The 16,824-nt window shown below is 49.0% G+C and overlaps 6 protein-coding genes across 6 annotated transcripts; 1 reads left to right on the forward strand and 5 right to left on the reverse strand.

The window, feature by feature from the left end:
* Positions 1 to 923: 923 nt before the first annotated feature.
* Positions 924 to 3,134, reverse strand: DFL_006057 (uncharacterized protein; the record flags this gene model as incomplete). The annotated part of the gene is made up of 1 exon (XM_067635409.1): positions 924 to 3,134. The coding sequence occupies one exon, from the start codon at positions 3,132 to 3,134 to the stop codon at positions 924 to 926; it is 2,211 nt and encodes a 736-aa protein (XP_067489842.1).
* A 1,690-nt stretch (positions 3,135 to 4,824) lies between these two features.
* Positions 4,825 to 10,183, reverse strand: DFL_006058 (uncharacterized protein; the record flags this gene model as incomplete). Its single annotated transcript, XM_067635410.1, has 6 exons — positions 4,825 to 5,466; positions 5,532 to 7,205; positions 7,259 to 7,470; positions 7,533 to 8,382; positions 8,435 to 10,081; positions 10,151 to 10,183. The coding sequence occupies 6 exons, from the start codon at positions 10,181 to 10,183 to the stop codon at positions 4,825 to 4,827; spliced, it is 5,058 nt and encodes a 1,685-aa protein (XP_067489843.1).
* Positions 10,184 to 11,304: 1,121 nt separating this feature from the next.
* On the forward strand, positions 11,305 to 12,270 carry DFL_006059 (uncharacterized protein; the record flags this gene model as incomplete). Its single annotated transcript, XM_067635411.1, has 2 exons — positions 11,305 to 11,978; positions 12,045 to 12,270. 2 exons carry the CDS (start codon positions 11,305 to 11,307, stop codon positions 12,268 to 12,270), a joined length of 900 nt encoding a protein of 299 aa, XP_067489844.1.
* Positions 12,271 to 12,640: 370 nt separating this feature from the next.
* Positions 12,641 to 13,328, reverse strand: DFL_006060 (uncharacterized protein; the record flags this gene model as incomplete). Its single annotated transcript, XM_067635413.1, has 2 exons — positions 12,641 to 12,961; positions 13,026 to 13,328. 2 exons carry the CDS (start codon positions 13,326 to 13,328, stop codon positions 12,641 to 12,643), a joined length of 624 nt encoding a protein of 207 aa, XP_067489845.1.
* A 260-nt stretch (positions 13,329 to 13,588) lies between these two features.
* DFL_006061 (uncharacterized protein) lies at positions 13,589 to 15,412 on the reverse strand (the record flags this gene model as incomplete). The annotated part of the gene is made up of 2 exons (XM_067635414.1): positions 13,589 to 15,273; positions 15,352 to 15,412. The coding sequence occupies 2 exons, from the start codon at positions 15,410 to 15,412 to the stop codon at positions 13,589 to 13,591; spliced, it is 1,746 nt and encodes a 581-aa protein (XP_067489846.1).
* A 510-nt stretch (positions 15,413 to 15,922) lies between these two features.
* DFL_006062 (uncharacterized protein) lies at positions 15,923 to 16,672 on the reverse strand (the record flags this gene model as incomplete). The annotated part of the gene is made up of 5 exons (XM_067635415.1): positions 15,923 to 15,983; positions 16,054 to 16,133; positions 16,209 to 16,334; positions 16,416 to 16,495; positions 16,573 to 16,672. 5 exons carry the CDS (start codon positions 16,670 to 16,672, stop codon positions 15,923 to 15,925), a joined length of 447 nt encoding a protein of 148 aa, XP_067489847.1.
* Between the last annotated feature and the right edge of the window lie 152 nt (positions 16,673 to 16,824).

A 16,824-nucleotide genomic window follows, 5' to 3' on the forward strand; every position in this document is an offset into this window, starting at 1 on the left:
TCCTTCAATAACAATACCGAAGTCTTTCGCAAAGAAAGCAGAACATTCCTCCCTTTGTCTCAATAACTGCTACAGAGAGGGCGAGAAAAATATAAATCCGAGCCTACTAGAGCAGAGGGGGCCAGGGAGAATGTGCGATGGGACGGTCACCTAAGTAAGTGTCGGGTCGAGATGTGCATGCTCAAAAGGTTTGGACTTCTGGAGCGTTTCCATGATATGATAAACTGGTGTGACATATGTTATATCATTGAAACCTTCTCGGAAACCAGTTCCACCAGGAACGATTCCGCTGACACGACTGTAGGCGTCCGCCACACATGCGCCTGAATCTCCTCCCTTTGATAACGTAGAGGATTCATCGCTTTTCAATCTTAATCCAACGTGGTATTAGTTGGCGCGGTTGAAATTGTTATACGTGGAGCCCAAACGAGCTCCCCAAGCACCCGACTTTCCAGAGTCCCCCATTGTGAGCTGATTTCCTCATGTAGGAGTTTGAGTGCGGAAATATCCTCAGAATAGATCGTCAACTGGAGTTGGGTATCGGGGTCATCTCTCCCGCTTTCCCTAACTCGGGAAATAGCATGTTCGAAAGTTCTAATACGAGATCTCATTTCTTCGAGTATGTACGTAAGAAGCTCGTATAGGTGACTCGATAACCTTCTGGGGTTTGTAAGATCAGTTCACGAAATCGGAGATCTGCAGTAAATCCTCTCGGTTTATCAGCAGACACCAGTGTTATATTAGGTATTTAGATTGATAACTACATCTTGTGTAAGTTTTCCGAGATGTGTTGTTCATGTGGTATGAAGCGGTAAAAAAACAACAAAAGCAACGCATTGGGAGTATATATTAATTATCGATATCATGATATCAACTTCGCGCAATTTATCAAGTCACAGAACTGTCCAACATCCTGCTACTTTTCATTCCCGAGTCCCCAGACGAACCTGCCCATTAACCGTCATCAAACCCACATTGATACTCTTCCACTCGCTCTCCCCAGGCACCGACGCCGCTGCTGCGTCACTTCTGCCCGACTTGACTTGCCTTGCTACCTCCAACATTCCATCGGTGAGCGTGGCATCGACCACATTGGCGATCGCCATCCACGTATCTCCCAACCTTGAAAATCCAGTTTTAGACGCAAAGAGCCAGAAAACGTACAAAAATACGACAACATGGAGCGCGATGACCGCCATGACGACAGTAAACCCGACCGGTATCTCCGTACGAGGTGTTCCAAACGGCCCGCCGGGGTGTAAGGCCGGCACGAAAACTATCGTATCCACCTCCTTCCAGTTATTGTACTGGGGTAATTGATCGTAGTATGCGGTCCCCGCGAGGGTGAACAGGATCATTTGCAAGGCATCCGCGACAGTGTCGTTACCGTATACCAAGTACTCGAAGAGGGTCCTGACCCACGTGGCTGCGCCGACCTGTGGCCAAGCGCCGTATTGGAGGCCCCATGCCCAGTACCTTTCATCCAAAATGACGCTGTAGTTTCCGTATTTCCAGCCTTGACCCGGATATGACAAGTGCACCGCTTCGAGGACGTATGGCCACTGGGTTTGGTAGATTCCACCGGTAATCGTGTTCGAAACCGGGCCATCGGTTCCGGGTTCAAGGCTTTCTGGTGTAACCCAAGTGTCTGCTTTGCTCTCCAGGTTCAGGATTCCACGTTGTTCGACTGTAAGGTTGCTCTTGGACCCTGGGAGTAATTGTTGATACACGCCGGCCCAGTCAAAATTCTTGGCTGTTTCGTTCCATGAGAGCGAAGGCTCCGTTCTGTTCGTTGTGCTAGAGATTCTGACGTCCCTTATCACCGTATCGAGGGCTGAATAACAAACGGTGGCGTCGACAATAGATGTTCTTTCGTAGTTCGGGTTTTTCTTCTCTCCGGGGCTGACAACCTCAAAAGTAGCCCATTCCCCGTTACCGACTGGTAGTTTGGTATTGTTGACAGATATAATAAGATACGCGGCTCCGGAGACATTCTGCAGAGGCGAGAGGGGAGGGAACGGTCGAAACTCGCTCACAAGGCTGCCGGGATAAAGATCTTGCCTCGAAGCTGGTGTTGTCGCTTTGACATTGTGAAGTTCGCAAATCGCAAATGATTGGCTGTTTATCCTTGAAAACGGGCAATCGAAGGGAGTCGGACGGTCAGATGCATTAAATCTAGGGGTATTAAAAGATGGCGACACGGTGCCCTTGAGAACGGGCTGAAAGATAGGGTCCCATTCCCCTTCGCTGCTAAGTGTGTACATGACGAGGTCTTCCAAAACGGGGCGCTGACAAGTAACGCGGGTATCGACTAAAACCGCTTTACCGTCGTAGTTACGTATGCTCTGGCGAGTATCCGCCGTTGGATAAGGAAGGAATGCCCGAATATTCCTCCCTGTATCGGAAACACCCTCTTGCTCGAGCGGTGGGCCACTGGCTTCCGCGAATGCGGGCCAGAAATTTGGTTTATTTCCCCCCCACATGACTTCGGATGTCGTTGGGGTCCAGCCAAAGAAGTTCCCATCAAACCACCAGTCTATTGATAAATTGGAGTGGACAGGATAACCCGGAATCACGTCCGTACGAAGGTCCGAGAGCAAGGCGGTCGATGTGAATTGGACTAAAGTAGAGGTACCCAGAAGCACGAGTATAGGAAGGACCGTTCGGAGGATAACGCCAGGAGGACCAAATCGAGATAAAGGCCAGCAGACATCGAGTAAGGTTGGGATAAGTGGGCCACCGTTGACTCTCATGAGGGAGACGTCAGCGGTATTCGCAAGAGGAACATCGTACCTCTCCAAAGCCACGGCAGCCAACATGGCAAGACCGAGCGCAGCCTGCGTCGCAACAGCCCATCGAAGTGCCGTGGAAGTCAAAGATATCGCTCGTGTGGCCCATTCATTTACCATAATCTTCTGCCATATGGAATTTTCGACACTGCTGTACCACAAAAAGCAGAAGAAGCCGACAGAGGCTATGATAATCAAAAAGCTAAGACCGAGTATAGCCAGAGAGATATAACCAACTCGCCTCCAGACCGTTTCGGTCGACCCCTCAGAGGTTTGTGGCGTGCCAGGTTCGACCGCGACTTTGGTCGGTGCGCTTACGTCTGTCGTCGGGCGCTTTTCGTCCATTCTGGAAGGGCGGTTGCTCCTCGTGGTATCCCTTTATGTGTAAATTAATTTAAAAATTATGATGCCCTGAACTCGAAGTTCAGAGGAAAAGTAAAGAGGCTCTTAATCGTATCGAACGTATAATTACGATTGAGTATTCACCACGAGAGGGTATCAGTCGAGACATATATTTATAAATTTTGCAATGGGTCCATATCAAGTCGTCTATTAAGGGTCTCCAAACCATATTACTCTCAAGGCCTTCGCAGAACATAAGACTACCTTCGCAGGAGGATTTCGTTCATCGCACGGGATAACTCAAGACTGGTCTCGTACGCACCCAGACGGTGTGATTTCACTCGATTGCAAGGCTATAATCGTGCATAACCGAAAAAAATATAAAAATAAAAATAAAAAAAATAAAAAAAAATAAACAAAATAAATCACTCTTAAGTGGCAGACTACGTTGCAACAATATCATATCTCACCGTGGGTATGTAGCGCTGTAGCGCCTGCGGTATGCATTTAGTGCCCCATGTCATTCTCACACATCTGAGGATATGGGGTTGTTTTTGCTTCTGCTTAAAGTAGCCCGTCCTGATCTGATTTGATTGGTACCGAGACTGGGCATTTTAGGGAGATTTTTTGTGATATACCCCCGCCGAAGGTATACTTGCGGTCACATTTATACCTGCGAAAAGATCAGGTATCCTATTTACCCCGGAGTTTACACACCCAACCAATCGCATTGTCTCCCGGCCTTCTCGACGTTTTTTTCTGCGGCTCCGGACCTAAATCCACAGTCGAACGAAAACTCAGGGAAAACAGGCGTGAAATCACGGAGAGAAAGCTCAATTATATGTAAGGATCACGAAGCTGGTTGCCTAATCTGTAAATAGTTTCTATTCAGGATTTCTGTCGCTTGTCCTCCGCCGGATAGCATCATGCATCAAGAGGGGCCTGCGTTGGCTTTTGTTGTAATATAGGTCCCATACAAGTCCCACTCGAGGCGAGTAAGGGTCCTGAGACAACGGTGGCCCCACATCCTCGCGTATCAGAGAACAACGGCTGCAGGCCAGGAGCTCGATGACCCCTCTGACGTCCCAAAGTTCTCAAGGAAGTGGTTTATAATCCGCACGGGATCCATGCCCTCTTGGGGCAGATATAAGTTATCGGTGACTGTTATTGCATTGCACCAAGGATATCTACGTAGTAGGTCTGCAAAGATAGTAAGTCCCACTGTAGTGTCCACCCTCCGGTATGAGTTTTTTGGAACAAAGCTATACATGTCTCTGAAACTTTACCAAAGGGTTTGGCGACTGATATGAGAACAAATAGAAGTACCAAATCCGTCATTGTACCGAAACTAGTATAATTGCAATTATAGATTCGTAAGGATCTGAAATGAAAGAGAAAGCTTGGGGTGTCGTAATAGCCTTGAGCAGCAACCGATGAAAGTAGAATTTTAGCAAGCGCAAGGATTTATTTCAGCGATGGCCAGTCTCGAGCCCGTGATTACGCATCTTAATCTAGAGGCTATCTTGGGAGCCCCAAAATGAAGCGGGTACATACATCTGCGAACAACATTAAAACTCCATGCAAGAAACCAGTAGGAAACATGAGAAGTAGGTAGTAATAATACAATTCGCGGACCCGCTAAAACACAATCGTTATCATTAAATAAACAGAAACGCCTTCAACCTCCCCTTCTTCAACGCATATTATTCACAATATCCCTCAACACCCCCCTCGAAGCCACCAACCCCCTCCCACTAGTCCCCCTACTCGGCCCTCCCCCACCACCGAGTTTGACAACCCCACTCCCCTTCTTCCCCAACATGTCCAACAAACTCCTCTGCTGCTTCTGCACATTCACAGGCCGTTTATTCTCCCTTTCCTCCGCCATCCTCCTCCGCTGTTCCATACTCAAGCTCTTCGCGGGACTCTGCCTCGGCTGCATCATAGGGATATTATGCTCCAAATGCGCTTCAACTGGCAAATCATACACCCAATCCCTCTCTTCCATCATCTCCACGAACTTCCTTAGCAATTCATTGCTCTTAAGCGTCGACTTGGATCCGATGATCAATAATTTGGTTTTGGCCCGTGTAAACGCTACATTAATCCTGCGCCAGTCTTTGAGCAACTCCCCCACGATCTCTTTATCGTTCGACCGGACGAGCGAGATGATGATGCAGTCTTTGTCTCGTCCTTGGAATTTGTCGGCCGTATGCATTTCGACGGATGGGTGGGCGTGGAGGAGGTGTTGGATTGCTTTGATTTGAGATCTGTAGACCGATACTACACCGATTTCGTTGGCGTCGACGCCGCAGCGAAGGAATCCTTCCACAAGCTGTAAAATTCCCCAATTGTCAATACACCCTTTAAACATAAGCATCGATAGAAAATATTTCTTACCTGTCTCGTCAACTCCGCTTCGATCGGATTGTACGTCCGATCCCCCTTCTTCTCCTCCGGCGCAGCCACCGAATCCGTATTCAAAAACATCGCCTTAACTTCCTCCTTCAACAAATCCCTAATCCAACAAGCCGTCCCATCACCCCCACACATCTTCCCCCTCTCCGTCACCCCGCCGGAAGAAGAAGGCCTATGGAAGGCCTCCAAAGCCTCAATATTCGGAATATGAAGACTACTCTTCGCGACCTTCTCCGTTCCACACTTCAACCTCCCTTCGTAGATAAGATGATTCGATAACGCCATAATATCCTCGCACATACGATATTGATGTTCCAAATTGACAACAGAATCCGGATGAGTGTCTGATAGCAGCTTGAACAAACTAACATCCAACCCTCCAGCTTTCGCCTCGGGACTTCGAACAAGCGGCGGTAACTGGAAGTGATCCCCCACCAGGACGAACTTCTTCGCCATACGTATGGGGCCCACGCAAACTGGGAGAGTGATCTGTGAAGCCTCATCGACAATACAATAATCAAAAACCCTCTCGGTGAATACGACATGATTGATAGACAAACATGTCGTCGCGACAACCTGAGGGCTATGATAAGCGTCTTGAATCTCTTCAAAACTCGCCTTCGGTGCATTTGCCAAAACGGCAAATTTTTGAACTTCCGGGTGGACTTTAGATGTAGCTCCGAGTCGAAGGACTTTAATAGAGTCGTCCTTGATTTTGAGAAGGATATTGTCGACGGCGGTATGCGTGTAGGAAGTAAGCAGAACGCTCTTCCCCTGATGAACAAGTGCGCGGATTATATGCGCAATGGTCGTGGTTTTCCCGGTGCCCGGCATCCCAAGTACTAGTGCATAATCCTGCGCACTCATAACTTTCTCGATAGCATTCTTCTGATCAATGTTAATATTATCCTGACTTGCAGACGGGAGCGGATACGCCGTCGATGTTAAATTGTAAACCGGCGGCGCCAATTCCACAATCACCTCTCGCAGCCTCGGATTCCCGTCGGCCTTTACCAGTTCCACTAGATTGTTCCGAATAAGCGCCATCCCATTGCTAAACTCATCCCGATCGAGACGGTACGACACAAGTCCTTCTTGGGAACTCGGCGGCGGCGGCGGCTTAGTCGACCCATCCTCTAGGATCTCCATGATGGCCGAAAAGGTCTGATTTTTCGTTTCGTGAAACCCAGGTTCTCTGACTCTGGAATTATGCAGCCTTCGATCAACCGCCACCATGATCCACTGAGCAGAAACCCTGATCACAAACCCCTTCGCAAGAGCGAAGTGTCCATCCTCATCGGAGATGACAATCGCCTCACCAACCCCAATCTGCGACTCCAAGAACGAAAACGAAGGAGGCGGTGTTCGCTTCACAAATCGATAGTGATACCGATTGATTTTTGAAACGTTGTCGTTAGATGTAGGAGCCGATTCAGGTATCATCTTCAGCCCGCCAAAACATCTTCCGGCCGCCTCTCGTTCCTCGCTAGTCATCACCCACAGCTCTTTCCGGAATCTCTCCATATCTTTCTCTTCCTTCGAAAGCAGAGTCTCCCACTTGGAAAAGAATTCGGAATGCGTTTCGTTAAGATGACCGGCTTCCTTCGTGAAAACATCCCCCACACCGCTAGTCTCCTCGGTCCCGTTTTCCATGGTCTGAGAAATTCGTTAGCCGCATCGGTGAAGTAAAATCGGTAGCTGGGTATTACCTTATGGTACACAAAACACGTAGTTTTAGCGTAGCATCTCCCACACATGCGTTTATCCTGGAGCATAGGCGGAAGGTCGAGTTTGCTGTAGATGTACCGCGCTAGGTGATTTCTTCCAATCATCAAGCCTCGTAGTTCGTCCGAGAGGTTCGGCACCCTGATGGTTTCCGCCTTCTCCATATAATACAGAACACCACATAGCGATTCGATATCTAAAAGACTCGTGTTAGCGAAAAAGAAAAACAATCGAAAACCAAAGAGGGTACGAACTCACCATAACGATCAGACATCAAAAGGGTATAAAGCATAGTCTGAGCCCGGTGCGCAATCTTTGCATTCTTCCCCGTCTTCAACTCAAGCGGAACGGTCAAAGTACTCCGCCCGTTGATATCTCGCACATCCGCCTCAACGGTTACATCGATATTGCCTTTAAGCCCAAACTTGGGCGACCAAATATGTTCCTCGACGTCCAAAATTTTTCGAATGGCTATATTAGCATCCGCAGACCGATGCCCCTTGACCATAGCATCGGGCTTCGGTTTCGCAGATACGAAAAGTTTCGCCCAATCCTGCAAGAATGGTAATTGCATCCGTAGATGGTCAATCGCCATACTCGGCGTAACCCTGACAGCATACAAATTCCCCATCTGCATTGAAAGGATACGATTGATCTCCTTCTCCAAGAACGGTGTCGAAAAATCATTCGCACTGAGCGCCACCTGGAATACCTCATGCAAGATATTTCCATAAACGCTCCATTGCGAAGCATCCGAAATAGCCTTCACCCGTTCCCTCAAAGTCGCCAATCTGATACAATCAAACGAATCCGCAACCGCCGTAGCAGATAAAAGGATATCGGGATGAAGGATAAGCATATTCTGCGAATTGTCGATAACGCAAGTGAGAGTTGCGTCAAAGCCTCCTATGACGTTGACGATATCCCCCTCTCGCACATCGCAATCCATCCAAGCTTGTCGCAAGAGGACCCGTCGCTCCGTCCGCGTCTTTTCGTCCTCGACGCGGAGTGCTTTCTCCGGTCGGGTTGCCCCGGTGCTTGAAATGTAATCATCTTCAAATACGTCTAATACCACGAATCTTTGGATGGCCCGAGATTTTGTGTCTTTCTTTCAAAACTTAGTATGGTTCGTTGGAAGCTATGCTAGTATGTGAACTTACAACTATCTCATCGGGGTCAAAATCGCTCCCATAATCATCGTCTGACAGAAATGCAAGAGGTGACTTGGCCCGTTTTCTTGAAGACGCTGGTGACTTTTTAAGAGGCGATTTAGGTTTTTTCTTAGACGCTTTGGGGGTTTCATCGCCTGCTACCGCCTTGGCAATATCCGCCTCCCAGTCATCATCATCATCATGGTCATTAAGTCCGTAATCATCATCTTCTTTACTACCATCGGCCTTTCTTTCTTCGACAACTTCATCGCTATCCTCAGCAGGACGACATGTGCTTTCCATCAACTCAATCATCTCCTCGTCATCGTCATCATCGAGCCCGTACTCATCCGATTTCGGTTCCCGAGCGCGAACGGGTACCGGGGAAGGCTCTTTCGTTGTTCGCCTCGAGTTACCACCAGAGATCATGGACATCGATCTCCTAGATTTTAATATAGAGCTTTCTCTTTCCCAAGGCCCTTTATCGTCGGCAGGTGGGGTAATCGGGTTCTCGATTGAAGCAGATGCATCGTCATATCGATAGAGCGGGGGGTCGATAGAAGCCGGGGAAGTCTCCGATTTCTGGAGAGCTGCTGCTTTGGTATTCTCCTGCAACTTGGCCAACAAACTAGACACACGTTCGTTAGCGGGATTACGAGCAGTAGCGCCGCCACGTCTTCCTAGTTTTCGAAGATTCTTTGCTTGTGGGGTGTCGGATTCCTTGGCCTTGTCGGCTGCGAGTTTGAGACGTTTGGTCGGAGCGCTGAATGATCTTCGAAATGCAGATGGTGAATCGTAAATAGTTGGTGGTGCACCAGGCGAGCTTCCATCGAAGAAACTTTCACTTTTGACGGCAGAAACGCCAGCATCTTTGAGCCGTTTGCTCCAAGCGTCCTCGAACGGGTTTGCCATTGGCGTTTTGAGGGCCGGCGAGGATATGTCGAAAGCGAGCTGTTCCTGTGCCCGCTTACTAGGTTGCGGTGTAGTAGATGGAGAGGAGCTTCTAGCCCTCTTCTTATGCATGGAAATTCGGTCCGTAGCCTTCCTTCCCTGAAGCCTCTTCGGAGAATTCTTCCAGGAGACTCTAACTTCCGGAGATGCTTCCTCGATAGACTTGGAGACCGGGGGCGTCATGTTGGCCTGTATGAGTAAATCGTTTAGGGCGAACCGATGCTGTGGTGTGCAAGGGACATCCTTAGGGGCCCCAGCAGGCAACGGTCCGGGTGCAAATTTCTTGGGAGCAGGCGTTTTGTCGATTTTATCAGATGGTATTGCATTTTTGACAGGTAAACGGCCGTCGCGGGGTTTATTCTCCTTGTGAACAGGTGGGGGAGGTTGTAGTAGCAGTGGCGAGGAATCTATTGGCGCAGTGACTCCAACCTCTGGAGCATCGATTACAGGAACATTATTCCGGGCAATTGATGTTACGGGGTATTTTGAAGTCGGACCTGCTGGTCCAGTTTTGCTTCGGCTTGTAGGAGCACCAGAAGTAGTATTCTTGTGGACAAAGGCGCCGAGTTTTTCTTTGGTCTTCAGAGCAACCGGATCAGAGACGGTTTTCTTGAGAGGTTGGCCGGCGAGGGGTTTCGGGACACCGGAATTTGCAGCATTGGTATTGTTTCTCCGAAATGGGGGTCGATCTCCACCAGGACGGTTCTGCAACCGCAGTATATTAGTAAACAAGGCACGAAAGAGTCCATTTGATGCAGAGCGAGGTATAATTACAGTAGCAGCATGGTCTTGTTCAAAAAAACTCATGGTCCGACGTGAAGACATATCGCCAGCAATTTAATTGGCCGTCCGGTTGAGGGACGTCGCCGGATGTAACGAAGGGATTGAATCAAAAAGGCGACATCGATACAAGAACAAACGCTAACCCGTTGAAGCCGCAAGCAAGCAAGGAAGGACAAAGAATTAGAATAAAGAAGATGATTGATACTCAGGATGAAGAAATGAGCCTCAGACCAATCAATCAATGTGGAGCGGAGGTTGGTGATGATATCAAGAGCAGGGTTACCGGGAAGGGCAGCCAAATTGGTGTTTTCTGGCGACGCGTGGCGGCAGAAGCGCACAGGAGTAAACAAAAGCCTTGCCAAGCAACCGCACCCACAGCATCCTGGGCAGGAACCTCATCCAATGCCCCGGGCCATTCGATCGCAAGCCGAGGTGGAGCACCTGTGGCTAACCAGAGCTATAGCTTCCATCCAACCCGTCAGACATCAGACGCTGATATCTGTTGCTTGGTAGCTCGATCGGAGCTGACGTATTTGAATCAGCAAATAATATAAGCATTCTCGGTCAGTCGGAAATCGCGATCGGGGTCCCCAGCCATGCAGCTCCAACGAGGGGTAATTGCACATCTTTAGTTCCCCTTGGCCGATGCCAGTGATGCTAGCCTGTTAGTTAGTGGGGGGGTCCAGGCCGGAACAGATCAGGGCGCTAGCTAAGTGACTAGCGAGAGCGGCGACATCGAACATCGGCGATAACGGCAGGTCAAAATACCCTAAACGCAGCTACAACCTTTTTTTTTCCTCTTTCTAGCCCGCCGAATATATCCCCGGTTTATAGTACCTAATAGTCAGAAGCAAAAAAAAAAAAAGGAAGAGGAACCCGGGTTTAGGCGAGCGAGCGATTTAATATCAAGCCGACAGACTCCCCGCTCCTTTTTTGTTCGAAGATCAGAGTCGGATTTCCACCCTCATTCATTGCAAGCTGATCTCGTGGGCTTCGAACCGTTCAAGTCGCATTTGATTCGGCCTCGGAACAACCTGTCATTTTCGTCGCCTACCACACTAACAACACTAATCCAGCCCACACGACACTTTTTCATATCCTGATATCTCTCCCTCACCCCAGGAAAAGATATTAAAATAATAAAAATGTCGGAAAACAAGAAGCCCCTTCCTTTCGCCTACAGCTTCGCAGCTGGTGCCGTCGCCGGTGTCTCCGAAATTCTGGTCATGTACCCACTGGACGTCGTCAAGACCAGAATACAACTGCAAGTCGGCGGCGCCACCGGTGCAGACGCATACACCGGCACCCTCGACTGTTTCCGCAAGATCATTAAGAACGAAGGATTCAGCCGATTATACCGTGGCATCAGCGCTCCGATCCTCATGGAAGCTCCCAAACGTGCTACCAAATTCGCTGCAAATGACTACTGGGGAAACTTTTACCGAAAGAGCTTCGGGATCGAGAAGATGAACCAGCCTCTCGCCGTTTTGACGGGTGCTTCCGCCGGTGTTAGCGAGTCGTTTGTGGTCGTGCCGTTCGAATTGATCAAAATTCGGTTGCAGGATCGTGCTTCGGCGGGGAAGTACAAGGGAATGGTGGATTGTTTTGTCAAGTTGGTCAGGGCGGAAGGTGTGCTGGCTCTGTACAACGGGTTGGAGAGTACGATGTGGAGACATTTGGTCTGGAACGCTGGGTACTTTGGTGTCATCTTCCAGGCCAAGACTCTGCTACCAAAGGCCGAGACGAAGCAGGGACAGATGGGTAACGATATCATTGCCGGTGCCCTCGGTGGAACCGCCGGTACCGTCTTGAACACCCCGTAAGTTTCTCAAATTCACTCCAATTTTAACACCGATCGGAATACTTATCAACATTTTAAAAACAGCTTCGATGTCGTCAAATCCCGTATCCAAAACACCGTCAGAGTCCCCGGCCAGGTCCAAAAGTACAACTGGGCCGTCCCGTCCCTCTTCGTCGTCGCCAGGGAAGAAGGTTTCGCAGCCCTGTACAAGGGTTTCCTGCCAAAGGTCCTCCGTCTGGGACCCGGAGGCGGTATCCTTCTCGTCGTTTACACCAGCGTCATCGAGTTCCTCCAGAGAACGCGCGGTTAAATCTACTAGATCGATAGATTTTTACTAGATCGTATATATAGCGGCCGGCATTCGGTACACATATACCCATCTTCTTATATTTCATTTCTGTTTTATGTAGACAGGGGTGCGTTTCCCATTTATACACGGTGTATATAGATGCTTGCCACTCGTCGGACTTCATGTACCTGTATATATACCAGCATTGTGTTCATCCAGAAGCATTTAGAATCTGCGACCCAATTTTTCATCCGTATCACTATCGTACATGTAGAACTTTTTCAACCATTATCCCGATCTATCAAAAGAACTACCCGCTATTAAATAAACAATACAAAAAAAAGTCTAAATTATCATGCAAATCATCACCGACCCCACAATCCCGGCCGGATCACTCCTCCTTGCTCTCTTTCGCCCTAACGTTCCTCTCCTCGGGTTCCAAAATATGCTTATGAACGGCCTCGGTAACCAACTGTCGCAGTTCTTCTTGAGTGTATTCTCCGGGTCTCGATGCCAATTCTTCGATCTTTCTCTTGAACTCCTCATCGACCGGTTCGAGTTCTTCGGCGACTTCGTCCATGGTTGTGAGGCTAACCGCGATACCAGCCGGTGGAGCTCCGGGGTCCGAACTTAAGATCGACTCCTTGGATGCCAACGTCTGGAGGTACTCTGCTACGAGGGGGTATGCATCCTCTTCTATCGCTTCGGCCGCCTGTACCGTAGAAAAATAAAAAATCAGCCTTCGTATCATCTTCAAAATTTGGAAAACGGCATACCGTCAACCCATCATCGTTCTTCAAACTCCAATCCGCCCCCAACTCCTCGACCAAACACTTCGCAACCTCCACGGTTTCGGCAGTAAACAACGGTGTATCACCGTCGTCATCACGGAGGTTTACATCGCCACCGTGGTCTTTGATTAACGTACGGAGTAAATCGAGGTGGCCGTAGGAAGCCGCGGCGTGGATGGGGGTGTACCCGTTCTCGTCTTTGGCGTTTACGAGGGTCGGACGGGCGGAGAGGTAGGAGAGGACTTGAGAGGTGTTGCCGTCGGAGGCAGCGATCCAGATGTTCGACATTTTGATACCTTTTGAGGGGGTGGTTTCGAGGTTGGTTGATATGGCGGGGTGAGCGGTGGGGTTCGAAGGTGGGATGGTTTGGATGCCAAGGAATCTTTTTGGAGGATGAAATTTTGGTGTCGCGAAATTCTGGGACATACATCAGGCAGGAAATTCTACTGGGATCATCGGGTATATTATACACTATTATACAAAGATTGAGAATCTATCGACCCAGCATCCTCCGCCATCTATCCCCACACCACTACTTGTTCTCAGACTTATCGGAAGGGAGGCCCTTTGCTCCTCCATGGCTCATTTATTAGATCATCCAGCGCCTTTCGATAAGGCCTTGACTTGGTAGCAGCATCCGCTGGAGACACAGGTTCCTCCGAGCCGAAGACTTTACCAATGTCAAGTCCTCTTCGGGATCTTTTTCCTTTTCCTGCCAACATGGCTCCATTGTCAGGTCGTTGGGAGCGCTTGTTTTCCTTTTCCCCTCGGTCTTTTTGCCGGTTGTGAGGTTCGGATTCATGCCGTTTTGGGCTGGGTTGTCTTTTCGATCGTGGTTTTGATTCTCGAGGAGACCTCTTATTGTCGTAATCGTTATGTCGGGATCTTGGTTCCCGAGGAGGTTTGTTGTCGTAATTATCGTATCGTAATCTCGAATGGGAGCTTTGACGGGTATCCGTTCTCCTCTTGCGATTGTTGGGGTCTCTGGGCTCGAAGTTGTTGCTACGGCGATCGTAGTCTCTAGATTCAAAGTTATTGTAGTCCCTGCGTTCGAAGTCATTGCCACGGCTGGACTTCCTGGGTTTCGAAATCCGTGATGTGGGGTTAAAGCCCGCTGCTTCAAGTTGCGCATTCAGGGCTTCCATTTGGGCATCCACGTCGTCGGAGTCAGGCTCCGTCCCGACCCTTGGGTCGGGTTTGAGTCCTGCAGCCTCCAGTTGCGCATTCAGGGCGTCCATTTGCGAATCAACGCTGTCGGGATATTCTTTCTCACTCTCCTCGACCTTCGGCTCCCTCGCTGATTCGACGGTTCGGACATTCAAATCGCTGATATCACTTTTTTCTTCCGCCGCCACAACCTTCCCCGCACCATCCTCGCCCCTCCCTTTTTCCTTCGCCCTCTCCGCTTTCAAATTCGTCATAAACTCCTTAACCCTCCTTTTATGCTCCTCGATCCTATCCATGCACCTCCCCGACCTCTCCCACACCGAAACCTGATGGGCCCACAATTTAACCTGCAACTCCATCTGCGCTTTCGTCACCTCCGTCTTCCAATACCCATCCATCATAGGATTCTCATCCGGATTCTCCTTCCTCCATTCCCTCCCCGCTTCGTTCCATATTTCATTATCAAACACATCCTCCGCGTTTGCATACTCCTTCTCCCATTTCAATTGTTCCCATAGATCGTCACGTTTTAATTTCTGCTTTAGCTTTTTGTTCAATATACCGGATAATTTGGGGGGTTGTTTTGTACCGGTGTATCGAACGAAGGGGATGGTGTTGCCGCCGATTATGGTGGGTTTGAAACGGAGATCGAAGGGGAGAAGCAATAGATTCGGATTGATATGTTTGGGTGCTTTCGGTTTGGGAGTCGGTTGGACGGTTATATTCGCTGCTTGCATTCGAACCAACGGAGGGTTCTCACGGCGTTGACGGTAGAGATTTAAAAATGCAGATAACCTTGCGAGCTCGAGGGGGTCCGGAGGGACAGCGGTAGCAAGACGGAGACATTTTTCAGCTCTGTAACCTAAAGTTAAGGCGGCACGGAGCTCGACGATGGCGGTATCGCGGTTACCCCGTTTTTTGAATTCACGGGTGATGATGGATTTTATGGATTGGCGGAGTTGGGAGGGTGGGAGAGGGGTTGGGGAGGATTCGGTGGATGTGGAGGGGAGGGTGAGGGTGCTGGTTTTTTGGGCGTGCTTGAGGAGTCTGCGGTATAAGGCGAGACCTGTTTTATGGCAGCACGGGACCGGTTAGTTTAAATTTCTTCAGAAGTCAAGATGGTAAAGAATAGATGGCCACTTACAGGCAGCGCGGTGGGCTACATTTCGATGTAGAGCGGCTGTTTTGGAGGCCGGTAATCGCATCTAAGGATGCCTAAGAGGGGTGTGCGGGCTATGGCGGTTTTGTCGTGACCATCCTTTGCTGTGGATGTTGAATGGTGGGATGTTCTTTGGAGGTCAGAGATTTTTGGTGTTTGTTGTGACTCTCTAACCTAATGTCGTATATCGCCTGACGGCCGATCTGCACATACAATCGATATTAGAGATAGAGGTGGTTCGTAGAATTTTAAGAAGACGAAAAACGTATAAAATGAGGGGATTCCATTCGCTGTTTGTATGCTGAGGTTCATTACATCGTCAATGAGCAATGTGCAAAAGCAGGTCCATACATTGATCGTTGTAGATTCTTCGACTGAGATCCTTTACGCTCTCCGACAAAAACTAAAAGAAGTAAAACGCCAAAAACACCTTCATACTCGGGAGAGGGGGGTATTTTCCAACTATATCCAACCCGGGCCCCGAGTTCCTCGCCTTCTAGAATATGGAGTCGACTTCGGAGGATGGGAGTGGTTTCTGAAAGGAGGGGAAAGACGTTTAGAAGGTGCTTCCCTCTGGTGGTTGTGGGAGTTTCTTATTGTTTCCACTGGCCATGAACCTGATATTTCACCATTCGTCAGCGATGCTATTCGGTAAGAATTTGCAGATAGAGAGTTATATCATATTACCTTCGAAGCTCCAGAAGAACAGTTTCCATAGTATAATCCCGCTTCCAATTTCCCAAACACTGCAACTTTGTAGGATCAACCTACACACACCGATATTAACACCCCATACGGACTCTAGCCGAAGAACGGGAGAAAGAGGAGGGGAAAGAGCCAACCTTTCCATCATCCGGGTTCACACATGGTAGATTGATTCTAGACAAGAACTGGACCGTCGGCGGTACATCCGGGTATTGTTCGTCACAGTGGAGTTTGACACTATAGATTCGGTTCTCATGGACGCTCTGTGTATATATGATAGTTAATGAGTAAAGGTACTTTACTAGTTATGGAGGGGTAAAGCGGGGAGAGCGAGTGAGGCTAACGTGGGGAGGGCCGAGGATCGTGCCGTTCCAGTTGGTCATCATGATATCGTTTCCATCGTCAAGTCCGAGAGAACAGGCGTCTATGAGATCCGCAGATTGATCATGTATCATATTAGCCTAACCTCGAGGTCTATTCGAGTCTACTATGTCGTAGTACCAGGTACTAGGGAATTGGAAGTGGTACCGGATCCTTGGCCCTTCTCGCCCTTCTCGAGCTCCTCTAAGAGTCGGAAGTTTCTTGGGACTTTTGCCGACATGTTGAATCTATTGTTGAAGTATTAGGAGTATCTAGCAGTAACTGCGATGATGATTGTGGTAGTATGTAGTGGTGGTGGTGGTGGCGGTGGTGTGTATTCGTGAAGATGGCTAAGCAACAGCAGAACACAGGCCTGGGACAGGAATGCTCGCG

Source organism: Arthrobotrys flagrans (genome assembly GCF_004000055.1).
Source record: "Arthrobotrys flagrans strain CBS H-5679 chromosome Unknown unitig_9, whole genome shotgun sequence".
Classification (NCBI taxonomy): domain Eukaryota; kingdom Fungi; phylum Ascomycota; class Orbiliomycetes; order Orbiliales; family Orbiliaceae; genus Arthrobotrys; species Arthrobotrys flagrans.